The sequence below is a fragment of the Netta rufina genome (assembly GCF_964035555.1).
Source record: "Netta rufina genome assembly, chromosome: 1".
NCBI classification, from domain to species: domain Eukaryota; kingdom Metazoa; phylum Chordata; class Aves; order Anseriformes; family Anatidae; genus Netta; species Netta rufina.
In genome coordinates this window covers 205662210-205682102 of record NC_140123.1, presented here as the reverse complement: position 1 = coordinate 205682102, position 19893 = coordinate 205662210, and the positions used below count along the sequence as shown (strand labels likewise).

Sequence of the window (19893 nt, the reverse complement as noted above, 5' to 3'; positions counted from 1 at the left end):
TCACAGGGTGTTGGATTCTTTTCAGCTGTGTCATCACTGCTTTGGGTGCCTCCGTTCAAGTCTTTTGCTCTTTTTGAAGCTGACGCAGCCGTACAGCTTCGTAAGGGCCCTGGGGATCTGGAAGAGATCTCCAGGAGATCTCCTGGAGATCTGGAGAGCTGGAAGTGCTGCTGGCAGTTTCTTACGTGCTCGCCCGTCTGTGCTTTGGGTTGATGGACCTCTTGTCATTTTTTGCCTTTCAGAAATGCCTGCGCTGATGGCTTTGAGGAAGAGAGCTCAGGGAGAGAAGCCGCTGGCTGGGGCCAAGATCGTGGGCTGCACGCACATCACAGCACAGACGGCCGTAAGATCCCCTCAATCAGCTCTGATCTTTTTTAAGCCCCCTGATGTTTCAGGGTGGGACTATTTAAATGCCATAGCAGGGGGCTGCTACGTGCTGTGACTGCCTGTTCCAGCTGAGAGAGTAGGAAATATTCGTGCCCTGCAGCCCGATCCTCCCTGTGCCTAGTTCTGGGCAAAGACAGCCCTCTGCCAGCAGGGTTTTTAGGCAGGAATTCTTCCCTTTTTGTCCTCTAAAACAAACCCCAGGAGGATAATACGGAGGTGTGGTCTCTGAGTCAGCAGAGCAGTGCCTTAAACGGAGTGAGAACGGCCAATTTTGTGGCTGTTTCTGGATAAACAGAGCCTGTCCTTAAAGGTGGTGCAATGCGGGAATCGATGAGGCTCTGCTGCGAGTAATGATCACTAAGAAAATCAAATTATCTTCATCATGTACGCAGGACAAAATGGCAGTTAGTAATTAGTGCAGTTTTGCAACTCAAGACCCGTGGTTTCTCCTCCAAACGGGACAGGAGCGCTTTCTCCTGCCTGCCTTTGGGACTTCGCAGAGAGAAACCTAACAATACACGTTGAAGTTCTGATTTGCTTCATTCGTTTTTGATCGTAGAACAAAGATTTGCAAAATTCACTTTCTGTATAACTCTCCAACTGCTGCCGTGCTGCTTAAAGCAGCTGCAGGTACCCTCCAGAAATCTTCCCAAGCAAAAGTCAGAAGGAAGTGGACACTTTGGCTTTGTGCAAGGCCACGTTACGGTTTGCCTTGCCTTTCTGATATTTTTTTTTGATTTTATTCCAGGTCCTGATGGAGACCCTGGGTGCTCTGGGTGCCCAGTGCCGATGGGCTGCGTGCAACATTTACTCCACTCTCAACGAAGTGGCTGCTGCCCTCGCCGAGAGCGGTAGGGAGCCTCCCCCTCTTCGTTCATTCTGGTTTTAAAAAGGTTTCTTACTCTCCCATCATGTTTAGTTCATTTACATTCTCTTACAGTGTTTTTTTTTCCCCTCTTTTAAATTGTTTTCTCGTTAGAATAACACCAGGGGAGAGTGAAATCTCCCCGGTGTGTTTCTCTCCATCTGTGAGAGCACGGTGAGTGCAGTTCCTGGTAAGCTGCACACATCAGCCCGTAATGGTTCACCAGGAGTGCTGCACTTTTCTGTTTTCTAAGCTTACCAGTGTAAACTGCCAGCTTGAATTAGTCTGATGGAGTGGGAAACTTGTAGAGCTGAGCAAAGAAGGGATATATCAGGCTGCAGACTGTAACAATCTGGAGAAGAAATGGCTTTAATCACAGAGATCTGCTTTTTTCCCCTGTTAAAGCAGTGAAAGGAGCTATAAGCAAGACAAAATCGATCCCTCCCACTGGTCCAAACACCTCAGCCAGTGTCTCTGGAGTATAAAAGGAGGTAGTACAGGTGATGATGATGATGGTGATGCACAATATCAGCCATCAGAGCTACGTGAGCCTAAAAGTGACTTTGCTAAGAGAAACCATGCTCGATTGCAGCTCTACAAAGATAGGGAATTCTTACATTCGAGTCACAACTTTGGCTAAAAGGGGCGAGAGAGGGCTTTCTGGGGACACGATTCACAAAGCAGAAGCAGCTGATGCTGCTGCTCCCCTGGGAGATGCCTCAGCTCAAATCCTGCTCCACCTGGGTAGGGCTGTGGGAGCCAGGAGACCCGGAGGAAGCCAAACAGCAGCTTGCCTCTTACCAGGTCTTGCTCAAACAGAAATCGTTCATGGGCCAGAATGAGTCTGAATAACTTCCTAAGCCTTTAGGAAGGGTAAAGCTGCCTCCTGGCTCCCTGGGATGTGCTCAGGCCGAGGTGGTAGCACCCATCTCCCTCTCTGTGGCAGGCTTCCCCGTCTTCGCCTGGAAGGGAGAATCCGAGGACGACTTCTGGTGGTGCATCGATCGCTGCGTCAACGTGGAGGGCTGGCAGCCCAACATGGTGAGAGCTGGCTCGGATCTGGAGGGCTCTCAGGAGGGCTCAATGCTGCTCCGCATTGCCTCTTGAATTTAGACCCGACTGCCTGGTGCTCAGGCAGCAATTAGCCCCAGAGGGCGTTCCAATTAACTGGTCTGTGCAATCAGACCTGCTGCTGCAGCTGCAGGCATGGGTGGTGCTGCCCAGTGAAGTTTTATTGGACTATTTCCTAAATAAGCACAAATACATTTGTTGTGGGGCGTTTAGTTTGGTTTCGGGGTAGTTTGCCACGGTTTAAACCAAAATGATTGAATCCAGCCAGTAAAAACTGACTGCAGGTAAGGATGTCGTGGAGAGGCACTGCATCCATTTTGCCGTCTGGTTAAACTCACAGCCTTGGTTGAGGGGCTTTCCCTTACCTAGGTCTTTATTTTAAAACCCAAACTGGAATTTGTGGGATTTCTGCACCTTGCTCTTACTGCACGGACACAAACATCCCTGATTCATCCTGCCCTCGTTTCTGGGGAGAACGGAGAACCCTGAGCTAGGTGAGCGGAATAATTTCCAGCAGCCAAGTCGCTGCTTTCATCCCGACAGGCTTTTAGCCCTGTAGCTTGTGATCTGCTTCAGTCAAACAGTAATTAAAGGAGGGAGATAAGCACGTGCCTGCTTTGTTTGTTGGCTCCTTTGAGGTGTTTTTGTCCCTCCCAGTCTACTGCTGTTCACTTCTGGGCTGCCACCGTGAAAAAGAAGCGTGAACATCAGTCCACCCCCAAGCTAGGAGTCTAGACGTGGCACTGCCTTTTTCTTCTTTTTTTTTTTTTGAGGGATAATTTCCCATCAGAAGCGTCAGCAGCTGACAAAGTAAACCTTTCACAATGTGCTTCTGGCACACTTGCTTTCCTAGCATCTGCTCAGAGCTCTCGGCTCTGCACCGTGTCTCCAGCACTTGGTGTTTTCTGACCTGTTTCTGCACAAAAAACAACTGCTGGGGGGCACCCAGGGCCCTGGGTCTAGAGCTGCTGGCAGCTTCTCAGAAGGCACGTCGTGTCTCCCAGTCCAAAAACCTCAATATTTGATGTTTGGGCTCCTGCAAGGTCCACGAGAAGAATTAAAGTCCCAACACCACCTCCAAAGAAAGACCCACTGAGTTTTCTGATGCTCGGTCTGAACAGGAATGGCTCCTTTTTTTTTCCTTTTTTCCCTGAAAAATATCAAATCTGTAGGGCTGAGGGCTTGGCTCAGCATCAGCTGAGCTGGGAACAGGCTGCTGCCCCCGACCATGCATCCCTGCCATCTTTCAGCCGTAATTCTCCGTTGTTTTCAGCCCTGTGGTCGAGCTGATCCTGGCTAATTTTAATCAGCTTAGTTTTTTGGGGGGGATCAGCTGCGTGGAATCCATGGCTGTGAAGACAAGGTTGGGAAGGGGACGGCGGGGGAATAAAATATCCTTCACCCCTCAAACAAATAAGGGCTTTTTTTCCCAGAAAAACAGTTGCTTGGGGAAAATTAAGGTGAAAGCAGGGAGGTGCAGAAGAAACCCCCGGCCCCCACGATTCCCTGAGCGTTTTAGAAAGAGGATTATGCTCCCTTTTAAATGGGGATTAATGAAATGAAGACGTCCTGGGGGCTGGGCTGCTGAATTCCCAGCCCTGCGTGGCCCAGGGGAGCTTCTCAGCCTGCTCAGCGCTCGGCTGCCTCGGTTTCCCAGCCTTTAGGTGGGAGGTAAATCTGGGAATTCCCCCAAATTGAACAGAATTGGTGCTTTCTGGTGCTGTGGTCCTGCAGCTCCGTTAGGGAGACGAAGGCTGGGAAGCAAGGAGATTGCTCCCTGCTTCTTCTGGAGTCGGGGTCCTCCCAATTCCCACCTTTCCGTGGCTCTGCTGGGGACCCCGTGAGCCACCAGAGGCCACTGAGGTGCAGAGGACTCAGGGAAGAGCAAATGTGTAGTTTTTTTTTTTTACCAAGGCAGGTTTTCACAGGGCTCCTTTCCTCATCTTCAACGCCTTTATTAGAGCAGGAAGCCTCTGGCTTTGTCCCCTGCCCTTCAGCATGTCAGGAGGAGGAGGTGGGTGGCTCAGGGCACTGGGGACCCGATGAAGAACAGGTTTGCACCTCGGAGGCTGAGGTTTGAAGCCTGAGAAAATGAACAGCGACCCAAAACTGTTGTCTGAGCGCAGGTCAGTATTATTTTTTTCTCTAAATGGGGGTCTTTGGACCCGAGGATCTCTTGAGGTCCCTTCCAGCCCCTACAATCCGTGATTTGGTGATTTTGAACGCGCTGTTTCACGATGCAACCACATGTCCATTGGCATCAGTGCCTCCACTTCATCCTCCTGCCTCCACCGTGAGCAGGCCCACTGGAAATCTGATGGCTGCGTGTGGTTTGAAGGCTTCTCTGCTCCTGGAAATGGGGAAAAGGAGCTCTCCCAGCTTCTTTTTGCGTTTCCCCTGGTCTCCTGATAACCCCCAGGGTCTGCAGCACTCCTGCTCGGGGTTATCAAACAGAGCAGTCCCACCTGAGCTGTCGGGACAGTGTCTGATGCCAGAACTTGGGTTTGATGAGGAACAATTTGGGCTCACGATTTATCCCGTGTGCCTTTTTGGGGTCAGCAAGCCTTCTGGCTCTTCGGGGCGGTGACTCTGTGGTTGCCTTCCTTGCAGATCCTGGACGACGGAGGCGACCTCACGCACTGGATTTACAAGAAATACCCCAACATGTTCAAGAAGATCAAGGGCATCGTGGAGGAGAGCGTGACCGGCGTGCACAGGTAACGGGCCAGGAGCCCAGGGACGAGCAGACAAAGCCCCTACAGCCTCGGGGCACCGGGAACAAACCAACCCAAGCTGCTCAGTGCCACAGGCTGAATGTCAAGCCTCCGAAAATGTGGTCTGTGGCTTTCCTTCAGCGTGGGAGGTGACTTGCGAGCAGGGTTGGTCCGACCACGGGTGACAGAAAAGAGGGGAGCGAGGAGAAGAGCAGCAGGCTCTGCTTTTGGCTTTATTTTTGCCCTAAGTGGGGCTTGGCTGCGGCTGTTGGAAGTGGCTGAGAGCTCGGAGAGAGGCGCAGGCAGCTCTCAAAAGAGGGAAACGAAATACCCGAAACGAGGAAGCGACCGATTTGGGTTTGTAGCCAGCGGGGTCAAGAAAAGGACCTGGAGACGTTTTTAGCGCTGGGAATCGTTCCTGATTTGGGTAAAAGAGGTGTGCAAGCGCAAAACTGTGTCAAAAATGGTTCCTTGCGTTCTCGTGCTGGGATCAAGGCTGAGTCCTGATGATGTGTGCGTGCAGAGAGCGTGTGCCCTGCCTCGGGGGGAGCTTCTGGGTGTAGAACTGGGCGTAGAAATCACAGAATCGGGAAAACACAGAATCACAGAACGGTTTGGGTTGGAAGGGACCTCACAGCCCATCTAATTCCAGCCCCTGCCATGGGCACAACGCCTCCCACCAGCCCCAGCTGGTTCTCCTCCCCGAGGTCCGGAGCAGGGGGATGAATTTCAAGCCTTCTTTGCAGCAATAGTTCATTTGCATTTCAGTTCATTTGCATTTCAGTTCATTTGCATTTCAGTCCATTTGTAGTGGGTTTGCTGGAGGTGGAGCTGGCTCTGCTCGCTCCCACTGCTCTTGCCTGGCTGCACGTGGCCGTGAACATCACCCTTCCGTGGCCACCTCTGTTTTACTCGGAGCTGGAAGAAGCTGAGGAATTAGAGGAGTTCCCATCACGTTATCTGAAGCAGGATTTGGGAGTTTCATCCTTTTGAGGACATCAGAGGGGGGTCGTAACATCAGCAGCCCCGAGGCAGGCAGAGTTCAGAGCACCTTCTGTTTGACATCTTCATGAAATGCCTCTTGCCTGGCCATGAGACATTTCAGGAGGGATAGGAAGCAGATAAAAACGCCTTTGGAAGGAAGGATGCTCCCTCCTCCTGAAATGAGGAAAGGGAAATTAGCAAAGGGAAATATTTTTCCACTGATCCTCCGTTTCTTCTCCTATTTCTGGCAGGCTGTACCAGTTGTCTAAAGCCGGGAAGCTCTGCGTGCCAGCCATGAACGTCAACGACTCGGTCACGAAGCAGAAATTTGACAACCTGTACTGCTGCAGGGAGTCCATCCTGGACGGGTACGAGCCCGCGGGGTCGGGGTGGGGATGGTGAATCCTGGGGGCTGCTCCACAGGACGAGGTCCCTGTGCCTGTCCTGCCTGCTGGTTTAGCACATTTTTGATCAAATGATGTTTTGAAGGAAATCAAAGACACTTTCTTACCTCTGGTCCATCCTATTTGAGTTATAAATGGGAATGTGCAAGCCTCTGGAGTCAGTAGTGGTCCCTCTAACAGTCAGAAGGTGCCAGGAGTGTAGGAGAACGATCCCGCAGCAAAACCTTGAGCAGTTCGAAAACTTTTATTTTTTTGAAAGCCCGATTCATTTATTTTTTAGCCCAGCTACGTTCTGGATGGGATGCATCACTTCAATTCTGCCCCTGCTCTTCTTTTTGTGGAAGGTGTCTGGAAGATGTACCAAATGTTTTCTGAGCCTTAGTGATGTGCAGCACTCCTGAAAAAGCTTTTGGTGCCCCTGGGGAGCTCACCACGCTTTGTGCTCTCAGGGTGCTGCCCTTCCTTGTGTGTCTCCCGTGCATTTTCCCTTCCCAGTGAGCATGGCTTCAGCTCTGCAGCATCTCCCGTGCGAGGGCTTCAGCAGCAGAGTGGCTGCAGCACTCATCCCTTCCCCTTTTCCCAAGCAGTGTCAGGATGAAACCTTTCTGTTCCTGCATCACGTTTCTGCCTTCCTAGTCTCCTTTTCTTCACCCTCTCCCGTGCATATACAACAAGCCAAGAGAAAGAAAAGAGAAGAGGCTGTGGAAGACGGAGAATTTATCCCATAGCAGTTAGGTGCCCGTAGCCTCGATTCAATTCTGAGGTTGTGTCCTTCAGCTGGGCGAAATAAGGAGGTGCAGAAGGTGGGACCGACAGGGCTGGTGAAGGCTTTTTCCTCCTCTCCCACCTGGCTCCTTCTAAGGAGTATTCTAAGGCTGCTGCTCTTGAGATGCAGTGCAAAATGCTTGAAGTTGTGAGCTAGGAAGGGTGTAAATCGCAGTGTAAATCCCACTTTCCTTCTCTTTTTCTGTATTTTTATGGAATTGAGTGTCCCTACCCCCACTGCCAAAGTTTGCCAAAGCCAGGTGAGGTTAGGACGAGAATTATTCCTGCAGTTCGGATGGGTGGACTATTTTTTTTTTTGGATCCAGTGCTCCCAGCAGCCAGGTAAGCCCAGCAGCTAGGACAGAATGGACTTTGCAGCCCCGTGCTGCTGCTGAGGTGGAGAAAAGCTCGCTGCTCCGTGCCAGGCGGCTGCAGTACAGCGGAGGAACCCTCGGGGAAGTGTTCTCCATGAAGGCTGCCTCTTTCAAGAGACACATTGCTTCGTGTTGATAACTCAGCGTGGTTTAATTGACCTGCCTGCAGTCATTGGCTCCTTGCTGAAGTCAGAATGTCCCCTCCTGCTCTGTCAGCCTCGTGCTCATCACAAAACCCACTCCACCACCTCTTTCCTAAATCTACCAATAATTTATGGGGTGTTTAGTGGAGTGCCTCATCCATCATCTCAGCTTAGGAGCTGCTTTCCTGGTCGTGGTCATCCTGAGCAGGAGGAGCGAGGAGGGCTCGTGTTCGGGCACCTGCGTGTCCCGATGCTTTGAAACGTGTGTAAGTGCCACAGGAGCTCGTGCACCACCAAATACTCCCCTGGCTGACCCACTGCACTCAAAAGATTTCTTCCTCACGTTTCTGTTGTCCTAAAAGACCACGTTTTGGGCTCAAGTCAGCCGTGCTGGTGGCTGCCCCTTCTGTGCCAAGGCCGTGGCGCTGCAAGCAGCCAGCGGTGTCCTACTCCTCCTGCCCTCAAATCTCAGAAAATTCAACCAAAATCTCCCAGATCGGTGCAGTCTGTGAGGTGGAGCAGCATACAGGATCGTACCCAAGGGGCAACACGTCGCTGACCAAAGCAATACGGGGAAAAGATCCCGATGAAGTCAATCCCATAATCAAATCCCTTTCCCTCTGCGTTATGGCTCTGGGGTCCCCAGCTGTGGCTCAGCCACCTGGAGAAGGGTTGCCCCAAAATTTGAGGGTCTGGGGACTTCAAAATTCTTTAGCCTTGTGTTCATGTGCTGTTGGTGGATAAAAAAAAAAAGGGTTGAAATCCTTAAATAAGCTTTTTCATCGTGTTGGCTTCGGTCGTGGTGGGCGCTGGGCTCCCTGGGGAGAAAGGTTGGGATTTGAGGTGCCCCGGGCCAGGCACCTGAACGGGGCCAAGGGAGAGCTGAGCACAGGCCCTATTAAATCTGCCGGGGTCGTTGCCTAAGTTCTCCTGGAAGAGGAAGGGAATTTCACCTTCCCTGCACTGCTAACCTATTTCTGTGTGCTAAAAATAGCCCGCGATGTAGGGCACTCTTCGGGGGGAACCAGGAGGAAACGGAGTGGAAGGGAGAGCTTTATTTATAGCAAGCGCTGCGATCCTGGCCATAAATTACTGCTCGTCTGCTCCTCCTCTAGCTGTTCCTGCGAGGTGCTTTGGCTCTGAGAAAATGGAGAAAAAAAAAAACTAAAGTGTTTCTGGAAAGATTTTAGAGATTTCCGGAGCACCACCGAACCCAAGCCCCAAATCCTTCCTCCTGGTGTCAGCTCCGCACTGGCAGGTCCCACCCTCCCCAGAGGGAAAAGTCCCTTTGGAGGGACCCTGCAGGTCCCTTCCCTGCTCCCAAATCTCAGCGGGGCCTCGCTGGGTCCGGGTGGAGGGCACAGCTCCTGCCGGGGGCAGCGACGTGATCCCCAGGAGCAGAATGAGGTCTTGGTGCTGCCCTTCCCATCATGGCCAGGTGGAAGGGGTCTTACTTCAGGTCTTTAACTCCTTTTTCCTTTTTCCCCAGCCTTAAGAGGACAACAGACATGATGTTTGGAGGGAAGCAGGTCGTGGTGTGTGGCTACGGGGAGGTAAGGGCTTCGTGCACACCGCGTCCCGCGGAACCGGGGCGCCCTCTGCACGGCTTCACCCCGCGGGGCTCTGCTGTCCCCTCTGACTTCCCCCTGCTGGGAACAGCCCTGTCCTGGCAAAAATGAAGGTTTTCGTTTCATGACATCCAGTCCTTGGTATTAAACATAGCAAATCTGAATTGTAAAGCATGAAATAAGCTGAATATCTTTAATTACCAAGGCGCTCAGAGGCGGCGTTCTGCGGGCGCGCTGCGCAGCTGCAGCGTTGCGCACGGAAGGGTGCTCAAAAAAAAAAGATAAATTAATCTTTTTACATGAATTTACTGATGTGCTTTGACCCCCACAAGGAGGAATCCTCACTGAAGGTGAAACTGGGATATTCCCCCCGGGCAGTCCTTGCAGGGACCAGTTAACACCAGTTCCGGGGGGGCTCTTTTATCCAAAAAAAGCTGAAATTGGGCATTTTCCTCCCTTCGTTTGAAATGAGCCATGGAGAAACCCTTTGGAGCTGTGGCCGATCCAAGGATTGCCCGTTCCCCCGAGGCTTTGGGATGCCAAAGCAAGCACATTTGGGGGAAATCTGGGTCCTTCAGCCATAGCACCAAGTTCCCCAGTAACCCCAGAGACTAAACCCTTAAGCCTCCTCACCAGAGCAAAGGTTGTGAGAGACTCTTAAACTTTCTCCGAGCTAAGTGTAATCTCCTCTTATCCTTCTTCCTGGCCACGAGGATGTTTTGGGGGACAAAAGAGCTCTCGGGGACCAAGACGAGTGCCCCTTTCTTATTTTTAGTGCCTCTTTTGGCCGAGCTGGCACCCGACTCAGCTCCGAGATTGCTCCAAATTTTGTGCATCGGGGAATTTTGTGCATCCAGGAGCTGTGTGCATGCAGCCGGAGCCGGCACGGGGCTCGCAGTGGCTCTGTCCCTTCCCCTTGGGCTGCAGAGGAGGTGCCCAGCGCCTGAAGATTGGATTTCTGCGTTTGGGATTTCTGCTTGGGGAAGGGCGGTGATGCTGCGGAGAGATTTTGGTGTTTTATTTCTGCTTTTTTCCCCCCCAGGTAGGGAAGGGCTGCTGCGCGGCGCTGAAGGCCATGGGCTCCATCGTGTACGTGACCGAGATCGATCCCATCTGCGCCCTGCAAGCCTGGTAAGCCCTCACACCACACCCAGCTTCCTCTTTGGGCTCTTTTTTTTCAGGAAAACCGTGCCCAGAAACCCCTCAGCCACGATGCTCCCCTGGCAGGGGGCTGGTGAGGGGCTTCTCAGCACACTCAGGGGGCCCTCAGCTCCCTCCCGCAGCCAGGAGAAGGCTCCTGTGCTCAGCATCACCCCATTTTTTTTAGCATCCCGTTTACCAACTTGCATCACTTTATCCCACGGTGGGAGCATGAGCCCTGAGTAATTAGCAGCATTAATCAACTTGTGGATCAGCCTGCGTGCTTTGTGGCCCCCCTGAGTTTGCAGGAGCTCCACGGGGGCACCTGAGCCGCATCCAGCACCCTCTGAGCCACATCCAGCACCCGCTGCCCCCTTCCAAGGGTTTCCAAAGGTTTTCAAAGGGAGTTTGCAGTGGGGAGGACAGCAACCGGGACGTCCTGAGAGATCCAGCAGGAAAAAAAAAGGAAAAAAAGAAAAAAAAAAAACAAAAACAACACTTTTTTTTTTATAGTAACTGTGATTTTGCAGCTTGTGAGAGTCACAGAAATAAACTCCCAGGAGGACTGTCAAAAAAAGTCCTAAAAAATCCTGCCCTGGTTATCAGCTGTGCTGAACACACCTTTCTCGGCCAAGTTTGGGCTGACTTGCTGAGTGCTCAGCACTTCTGAAGATCACATCGGTGCCTAAATTTGTGAAGTTAATGAGAGACATCTGTGGGTTTGGGGTGGCTCATTTTTATTTTGTACAACAATCTAAATCCATATCAGGAAGGATTCTTGCAGCAGGAGGGTTTATCTGCACGCTCTGGATGTGCTTTGCAGGAGCAGCAGCTCTAAAAAAAAGCTGTCTCAAGCCAAAACTGAGATTTTTGGATGCAGAGGCCTTGGGAGAAAACGTGAAACCCCCAAAAACACTTTTCAGATGTCACTTCTTGCACAACAGACCCCAATTCTAGAAGCAATCCCGATAGCTTGGGGTACATGCGTGTCCCTTGCACGCTGCATCGCTGTTTGCAGCCTCTGGCATCGGTTAAAACAAATATCTGGGAGTCACTTGAGTTGTTTTTTTTTTCTATTTTTGGCTCATTTTTGCTGCTTCTCACACCCGGTGTTTTTTCCCCTCCCAGCATGGACGGGTTCCGGCTCGTGAAACTCAACGAAGTCATCAGGCAGGTCGACATCGTCATCACCTGCACGGGTACGCGGGGCCGGGGGGCGGGTGGGTTCCCGAATTTCGGGTCCGTCATTTTCCAAAGGAAAGGGCAAAACCGTGGGAAAAGCCATGGGTGAGGTGCCCCTGCCCGTGGCAGTACGGGAACGGGCTCCTCACGTCGCTCCTGCTTTTGCATTTCATAATATTTATTGACAATATTGCAATTTATCGTTGATATTGCCATTTATTACTGATAGTGCCATTTTTATTGATATTGTCATTTATTATTGATATTGTCATTTCTGACCAATATTGCCATTTCTGACTGATACTGCCATTTATTACCAATACTGCCATTTTTCATGGATTTTGCCATTTCTGACCAATATTGTAATTTCTGACCAATATTGTCATTTATGACCGATATTGCCATTTATTACCAATACTGCCATTTCTGAGCAATATTGCCATTTCTGACTGATAATGCTATTTATCACAGATATTGCCATTTATCATGAATTTTGCCATTTCTGACCAATATTGCCATTTATTACCGATATTGCCATTTTTCATGGATTTTGCCATTTCTGACCAATATTGTCATTTATGACCGATATTGCCATTTATTACCAATACTGCCATTTCTGACCAATATTGCCATTTATGACCGATATTGCCATTTATCATGGATTTCGCCATTTCTGACCAATATTGCCATTTACTACCAATACTGCCATTTCTGACCAATATTGTGATTTTTGACCAATACTGCCATTTCTAACCGATACTGCCATTTCTGACCAATACTGCCATTTCTGACCGATATCACCATTTCTTACCAATATTGCCATTTCTGACCAATACTGCCATTTCTGACCGATATCACTGTTTCTTCCCAATATTGCCATTTCTGACCAATGCTGCCATTTCTGACCAATACTGCCATTTCTGACCGATATCACCATTTCTTACCAATATTGCCATTTCTGACCAATACTGCCATTTCTGACCGATATCACCGTTTCTTCCCAATATTGCCATTTCTGACCGACGTTGCTGCCTCGCAGGCAACAAGAACGTGGTGACCAGGGAGCACCTGGACCGGATGAAGAACAGCTGCATCGTCTGCAACATGGGGCACTCCAACACGGAGATCGACGTGGTGAGTGCGGGGTGAGGGTGCTGCTTTCGGGGCCCTCTGCCCCCACTGTCTGCCCCGTGCCCCTTTAGCACCCCGAGAGGAGTTGAAACAATCCCACAGCAGCCTCGTCCCTTCCCCTTGAGAGGCAGTGGATCCCCTTCTCCATCCAGTGCCTCTCCCTCCGTGCTGCACCGAAATCTGCTCATCTGTGCTTAGAATGGGGCAGAAAACCAGGGGAGCCTTGTCTGAAGGGAATTGCTTTGCCAAAGCTCCACTTTTAGGGCCATTTTCTGTGCAGCATTCTCCCCACCTTGCTGGGAAGAAGTGACCGTGGCCGTGCGTGGTTCAGCTGGTGACCCTAAATCCTTCTCAGCCAGAAGAGCTCAAAAAAACCCGTTGTCACTGGAGCACCCTAACCATAAAAAAAAAACATTTTCAGGTTATGATTCATAAAGGTTTCATGGGGCTGGGACTGCCACTGGGCCCAAAGGAAACTATCATAATGTCGGCGAGTTGCTTCCCCTTTTCCTTCCTCTTCTGCAGCTTCTCTTTTCTGCCCCCTGCCCTGGGTTTAACTGTTGTAACGCCGTGTTTCAGGCAAGCCTGCGCACACCGGAGCTGACCTGGGAGAGGGTGAGGTCCCAGGTGGACCACGTTATCTGGCCAGACGGGAAAAGAATAGTCCTGCTGGCAGAGGTGAGTGGCACGCAGAGGGACTGCAGCCTGCTCTCTGCCTGGGGAGGGAGAAAAGCAGGGCTGGGACCAAAACGCTTCCAGAAATCACCTCCTGGGGCTCAGCACTCTGCTAGAAAGGGTTGGTTTCACCCTGATTTGGCTGAGGGTGCAGAAAAGCTCCTCTGTTTTTCCATATTTTTCCCCAGCAGCGTCCCACCCCCAGGGTATTTCATCTCATTTTTCCTTCTGGGTCGTTTTACCGAGTTACGGGGACGATCAGTCCCTTGGGATTCGAGCACACGGATAAACGTTGCTTCATCCCAAAAGGGAGGCACTTCGTCTTCTGTAGGGAGGGTTGCAGGCTGCTGTTGGCACCAGGCGGGGATAACAGCGGGTTTTTGCTCCCCAGGGCCGCCTGCTGAACCTGAGCTGCTCCACCGTCCCCACCTTCGTGCTCTCCATCACTGCCACCACGCAGGTGAGCGGGGTTCGGGCCCGCGGCTCGCTCCGTGCCGGGCTGTGGTTGCTCCCCAAAAAATCTTCTCCCCCGCAGGCTCTGGCTTTGATAGAGCTCTACAACGCTCCCGAGGGCCGCTACAAGCAAGACGTCTACTTGCTGCCGAAGAAGATGGGTAAAGCTCCCTTCCTCTTTCATTTCTTCTTCCAAACGAGACCGAACAGATGGGAGGCTCTGGGCTGGCAGCAGCGAGGACTCACAGCCCCCTGGGCTCTCCTCTTCACCTCCCTGCCCAGCTCGGGGGCTTCCAGCAAACTCCTCCTGCTGGGTCCTGGCTCTTTTTGGGGCTGGACGTGTTGTTTCCCTGCCCTGCCTGGGGGAAGCAGGCTGCCACGCTTGGCTCACGCCCAGTGCTGATTCAGGAGATTTTCGGGCATATTTTCTGCCCGTGGAGCTGCGTGAGGACACGTGGTCCCTGCCAGCAGCTCTGCCAGCAGGACCCCACCGAGCACACAGCTATACAAACCCCGCTTTTGCTGCAGAACCGGTCTTTTTTGGCTTAATTGTGTTTTTTTGGGGGGACCGGGTGCAGCTTGTCCCTAGCTTGGGTAGAAGTTAGGTGTCGCCTGCCTCGGCAGGGCATCCAGGCAGTGGGAAAGCCTGCTGTGTCCACCCTCATCACACTACAGCTCGTGGGGAGCCACAGATCTTGTTTCAAAATCAAACCCCAGCCTCACGGTAGCGCATCTGCTGCTTGCTCAGAGACGCCGGGGCTGAGTTTGGGCACCTCAACTTGACTCCTCCAGACCCAGATTTGAATGTGGCTGCCTCCCAAAATACAGCTCGCTGTGGTGCCAGCACGCTCACCCCCTCAGTCTCCGAAAATCCCAGCAGTGGAACAAGGCACTGATAAGACACCGAGCTCTGTCCAGAGAGCAGCGGGCTCCCTTCGCTGTGCCCAAGGTCAAGGGGAAAAGAGCTTCTGCCCTGGGGCAGGGAGCGAGCAGCTCGCCCGAAAGGTTTGGGGTTTATTCAGTAGGGGAAAAGCCAGGCTGTAATGTGGGGGGGGTTTCCAGATGCAACCATGGGTGCTAGGACACGGGAGGACCTGCTGCCACGTCCCAAAGGCTCGGATCCCGAGTGGGGTCAGGACCACGCTCCTACCAGGGCTTGGGGACCCAGCAGAGACCAGGACTGGGACCACAGCGTGCTGCCTCCCCCGGGGGGCTGCAGGGAGCTGGGTTTTTCACCCTTTGTGCTCCCCTTTCACCCCTTGTCCTGCCCCTTTCACCCTTTACCCTGCCCCTTTCACCCTTTACCCTGCCCCTTTCGCCCTTTGCGCTTTCAATAGCAGCCGGGCTGCGCTTGCCGCTCCCCCCCCCCCTAATTTCCCGAGGCTTGGAATCGTTTCAGACGAATACGTGGCGAGTCTCCACCTCCCGACCTTCGACGCACACCTGACAGAGCTCACGGACGAGCAAGCCAAGTACCTGGGGCTGAACAAGAACGGGCCCTTCAAACCCAACTACTACAGGTGCCGCTCGCTCCGGCCGCAGCGAGCCCGCGGGGACTGGGTTGGGACCGCGGCGTCTGAACGAGAAAAGGGGGGGACAACGGGATTAAGGATTTCATCCCGTTTAATTTAAGGGCGTGGGCTTTCTGGTAAATCCCCTTACGGGACGGGGACGGCGTGATTTGAGCCGACACGAGGTGCTCATCAGGACCTGAGCCCCTGGTGTCTGGCGGCAGCTGTCACCCGGCCGGGGCGAAACTCAGCTCAGCTCAGCGCAGTGCCCTCGGCCAACTCTGATAGCAGCTTTATTTATAAAACCTGACGAGCACGGGCTGGCACAGGGCAGTGTTTGAGCTCGCCGGCAAGCCTGGGCTGGCCCACGGCAAAATAATCATTTTCCACCCGAGCCCCTTCTCCTTCCAGGCTCCAAATTCGGGAGGGCTGTGGCCAACGAGGCAGCTCACGTTCTGCCGTGACAGCTTTGCACACACACACAAACCAGCCTGGGGGGCTGGAGCCCTGATGTTTTGGGGCAGGAAAAGGCATTTTCTTGGCACAGCAGCGGGCGTTCAGGTCCGCAGTGCCCACGGGAGAGCAGTACTGTACCAAGGCACTCCACTTCTTGGGGTTTCGCGCGTTTTGCCAGATCCCGAGCGTTTTTCCTGCCCCGTGCTGTGTACAAACAAACCCTCAGTGCTGCGTCCTGCCTCGCCAGGAGCTCCCCACGGGATTTGCCTTTGCCCTGCTCCAGGGCCGTGCTGCAGCCCTGACCCCGTGGGCAGCAGCGGGTGGCACGGTGCCCGTGCCCCGTGCCGCGGGGCCGGGGCGTGCGCAACAGCTGCAGCCACAGAAACCCAAGCTGCCAGCACAGCGTCAGCTTTTCCAAAGCTCCCTGGCCTGAAGCTCGGGGCTGGGGGCGAGAGGAGATCTCCAGGTGCTGGATCTCCTCTTTTTCCAGCTATAAAGGGGCCCTTGGGCTCCTGCTCCCCGTGGCTTCAGTTCTGGTGGGGATTTTCTCCATGCACTTCCCAGCCGGAGAGCCTCGGAGCTCCCAGTGCCTCTCTCTGTTTTTTTTTTTGTAACCTCAGCTGCTTTGAGCAAGGCTCGGGTGCTGAAGGCGTTTGCACCTTCCGTGCAGCTCCCCCGCTTCCTGAGCTGGTCCCATCACAAACCCGTGGCCCTCGGGGTCCCCATCAATCCAGCACCGCCGAATTTTGCTCTTCCTGCACCCGGCAGCGAGGGCAGGCGGCTAAATATAACGCGGTATTTGTGGGGGAGGAGGGGAGGACCGGGTCCCTTCCTACATCACTTTTTTTCTTGGTGTCCACCCCCCTAAAACACACTTTTTTTTGCTGGGTGGGGGGGGACGTGCCACGGGGTTTGCACAGCACCGGGCTAAAACCTCACTTTCTCTTCCCTTCCCCAGGTATTAAAGTTCCTGCCGCCGTAGCCAAAATCGTAAGGAACAAGAACCCAAGTCTTTTCTCAACTACTGTACAGGACGAAACAGTGCAAGCTTCCTAAGTTAGAGCCGGGCTTGCTCATGTAGTAGACAGTGTGTTAGGTTAATTTATTTATTAAATTAGAATACTGTACATGCGGCCTCTGCCACTGGTGTTTGTACTGCCACGGGACTGGGAGACGGTTGATTCCTTTCCGTTTTGTTTCATTTTTTGTCTCTTTCGGTTGTTCCTTTCCGGGGCTGGGAGGATGGGGAGCGAGGTGCTGCGGGGCGAGGAAGAAGCTGAAAGGCGGAGGCTGAGCCCTGCTTCTGGTCCCGGCCGCTTCTTCCAGCAGAGCAGGATCCCCGGACAGCAAAGTGCTGGGGTTTTATCTCCCACGCTGTTTGAAACGCAGTGAAAAAAAAACGTGTCTGCTCCAAATGCTGCTGATGGGCTGGTGGAGAAGCAGCGAACTGACCAGCAACCGCCGGGGAAACCGCTCCGAAATCTGCTCAGCTGCCCCTGGGATGGCTCTGCCAGCTGAACTCAGCCTTCGCTCTGCTGAAAGCTGTAAGGAAAGGTCCGAGCCCTGCCCCGAGGACGTGTCCGGAGCCGGTGGCAGAGCGGTGCCAGGTCCGGCAGCCCCCTTGAAGCCGTGGAGGTGGTGGCGTGGACCCAGCCCCGCTCCTCGCTGAGCCGCTCGGCGGCGTTGTCCTGCTGCTCCCATTCCGAGTGCCAACCTTTTGCCGTGCAACCAAAGCTATTTTCCTCCTGGGGCCTTGCACCGCCGCGGACGGATGCTGCTCGCGCTTCTCCCCAACGCAGCCCTCGCTGGGAATCTTTGGAGTCTGATTTTCTGGTGGGATTTGTCCATCATCGTGATCAATCAGGAGATCCCCTCTGAGTGGAGGAGATGTACTCCGGAGTCATCCCCGCCCCGATCCTGTGCACGGGGCAGAGGGTCACAAGCAGAGTTCAGAATCACGAAAACCCTTCGGTGGCATCAAATTTTGATGTCTCAGAGTCGAAAAACATCAAATTTGGCACCACTGCTCGCATGAGCCCCGGACGTCCTGCCCTCACCGACGTCGCTTACGGCTCGACCCGAGAACGTGGCCCTTGTCAAGTGAATTCGCCGACCCTGGGAGCACAAAAGCCTTTCGTTTATCCTGTGGTTGCTGCTCCCAAGTCCCCCCTGAGATCCTCCTTTTGTCCTCGTGGGCTTCATGAAGACTCCCCCGAGGCAGCTCGCTCACGCACAAGGAAGGAGAAGCCGCGGCACCGCGGTCCCTGCGGCCACGTCCTGGTGGCAAGACCTCGGGCAGCTCCTCCGCAAGGTGCTCACCTCCGGGGCAGGCTCTCTCCTTCACTTTCTTATCCCAAATTTCTCCAAAATTTGTCAAAACGAGGGAAGCGAGGGACGCGTCGTGGACCAGTCGCTAGCCACGAACTCAAAACTCTCTCTGCTCGCGACTCGCACCCAGATCCAAATTTCTGGGCAGGGCGCCCCGAGCCGCTGCAGATCTCCTGGCCGGGTCTTTCCCAGGACTGGCACGGTGGCAGCCCACCCCACAGCCCCGGGGGGGGGCTCTGCTGCTCCCCATACCCCAAAAATCCCACTCCCACCCAGCCTGGCGTGCCCGGGGTGCTCGTGATGCCTTCGCCTCGCGCGACGGCGGCGGCGAGGTTTTAATTCCCTCGGGAACTCCCCAAGGGAGCTCGCCCGCCGAGTCGCTCGTGCCGAATTTTTTAAGCCCGATGTACCTTCCAGGTAGATAGGAGAAAATAAATAAATAATAATAATAAAAAAAAAAACACCCCACTTGGCTTTTCCCCCAATTTTTTAAAGCTCTTCTCCACGTCGTTCCGCTTTCTGTAAGCTTTTTCGCTTGCTTGGCTTTTCCTAATCAATCTGGAATCTTATTCTGTGATCATCTCTAAATTAAACGTGTAACGGGTTTGGGTTTGGGTTTGTTTTTCTCTCTCTCTCTTTTTTTTTTTTTTTAATGTAACGCCTTTTTAAAGAATTAGGAAAAGGAGATTTAGGTAACACCAGCAAAATCGTCTGAGGAAATTAATTCTGTTCTGACCTTAACAGCGAGACGAAAACTGTCATCAGCCTGCAGTGGGGAAACGAGAACTCTGCAATCGTACCATTTTCCAAAAGGATGTTTTAAATATTAATGTCTGAGTGATTGTATTAGAGCAGCAATAAAGACTCTGTAATCTCGAAACACAAAATAAAAACGTTGGAAAAACGAGCTGCTGCGGGGCGTGTTTTGGGACGGCGGCGGCGGGCGGTGATTTCTGTCCCTCCTCCCGGTTTTGGGGAGCAAGAAATGTCCCAAATCTGGGACGTGGGGAGGGTAAAGAGGGAGGGGGACGGGGCTGCTGTCCTTGGGGCTGAATGTCCTTGGGGTGGCCGAGATGTTGTGGCCCCGGGGATTGTTGTGGCTCCCGTACTGGCCTTGCATGGGGCCGGTCCCGTTATCCCAGTATCACCAGTGCTCCCAGTATCGCTGCTGCTCCTGGTATCACTGCTGCTCCTATACCCCCATACCCCCCCCCCCATGCACCCTGGGGTGCCTCGTGGCTCCCAAGCACCCCAACAACCCCATAACCCCCCCTATGCACCCCAACACCCCCCATGGCCCACAGCACCCCAGGGTGCCCCATAGCCCACCCCAACACCCCCCAGCACCTTGGGGTGCCCCAGACCCCACCCCCATCCACACCAACACCCCCCCCCATGACCCTCCAGCACCCCAGGGTGCCCCATACCTCACCCTACCCCCACCCCAACACTCCAAGCACCCCAGGGTGCCCCAGACCCCCCCCCCATGCACCCCACCCCCCCCATGATCCCCCAGCACCCCCTATGACCCCCAGCACCCTGGGGTGCCCCATAGCCTCCCCCTCCATCTCCCCCCATTGCCCCCAGCACCCTGGGGTGCCCCACACCCCACCCCAACACCCCCAGCACCCCGGGGTGCTCCAGACCCCCCCCTGCACCCCACCCCCCCACGACCCCCCAGCACCCCAGGGTGCCCCCATAGCCCCCCCCTGCACCCACCCCCCCCCCTTGACCCCCAGCAC

General features: G+C 53.5%; 1 protein-coding gene across 1 annotated transcript in view; it reads left to right on the top strand.

Annotated features, from left to right (window-relative positions):
- The window catches only part of AHCYL2 (adenosylhomocysteinase like 2), a 61191-nt gene extending 42133 nt beyond the window's left edge, over nt 1–19058 (top strand). Inside the window, 14 exon segments of the mRNA XM_084303787.1 lie at nt 243–343; nt 1136–1238; nt 2199–2293; nt 4934–5040; nt 6273–6389; nt 9197–9260; nt 10318–10406; nt 11544–11614; nt 12637–12731; nt 13308–13406; nt 13795–13863; nt 13939–14017; nt 15256–15376; nt 16782–19058. Of these exon segments, the coding sequence (XP_084159913.1) occupies nt 243–343; nt 1136–1238; nt 2199–2293; nt 4934–5040; nt 6273–6389; nt 9197–9260; nt 10318–10406; nt 11544–11614; nt 12637–12731; nt 13308–13406; nt 13795–13863; nt 13939–14017; nt 15256–15376; nt 16782–16788 (1217 nt within the window). The 3' untranslated portion in view covers nt 16789–19058.
- The last annotated feature ends 835 nt before the right edge of the window (nt 19059–19893 follow it).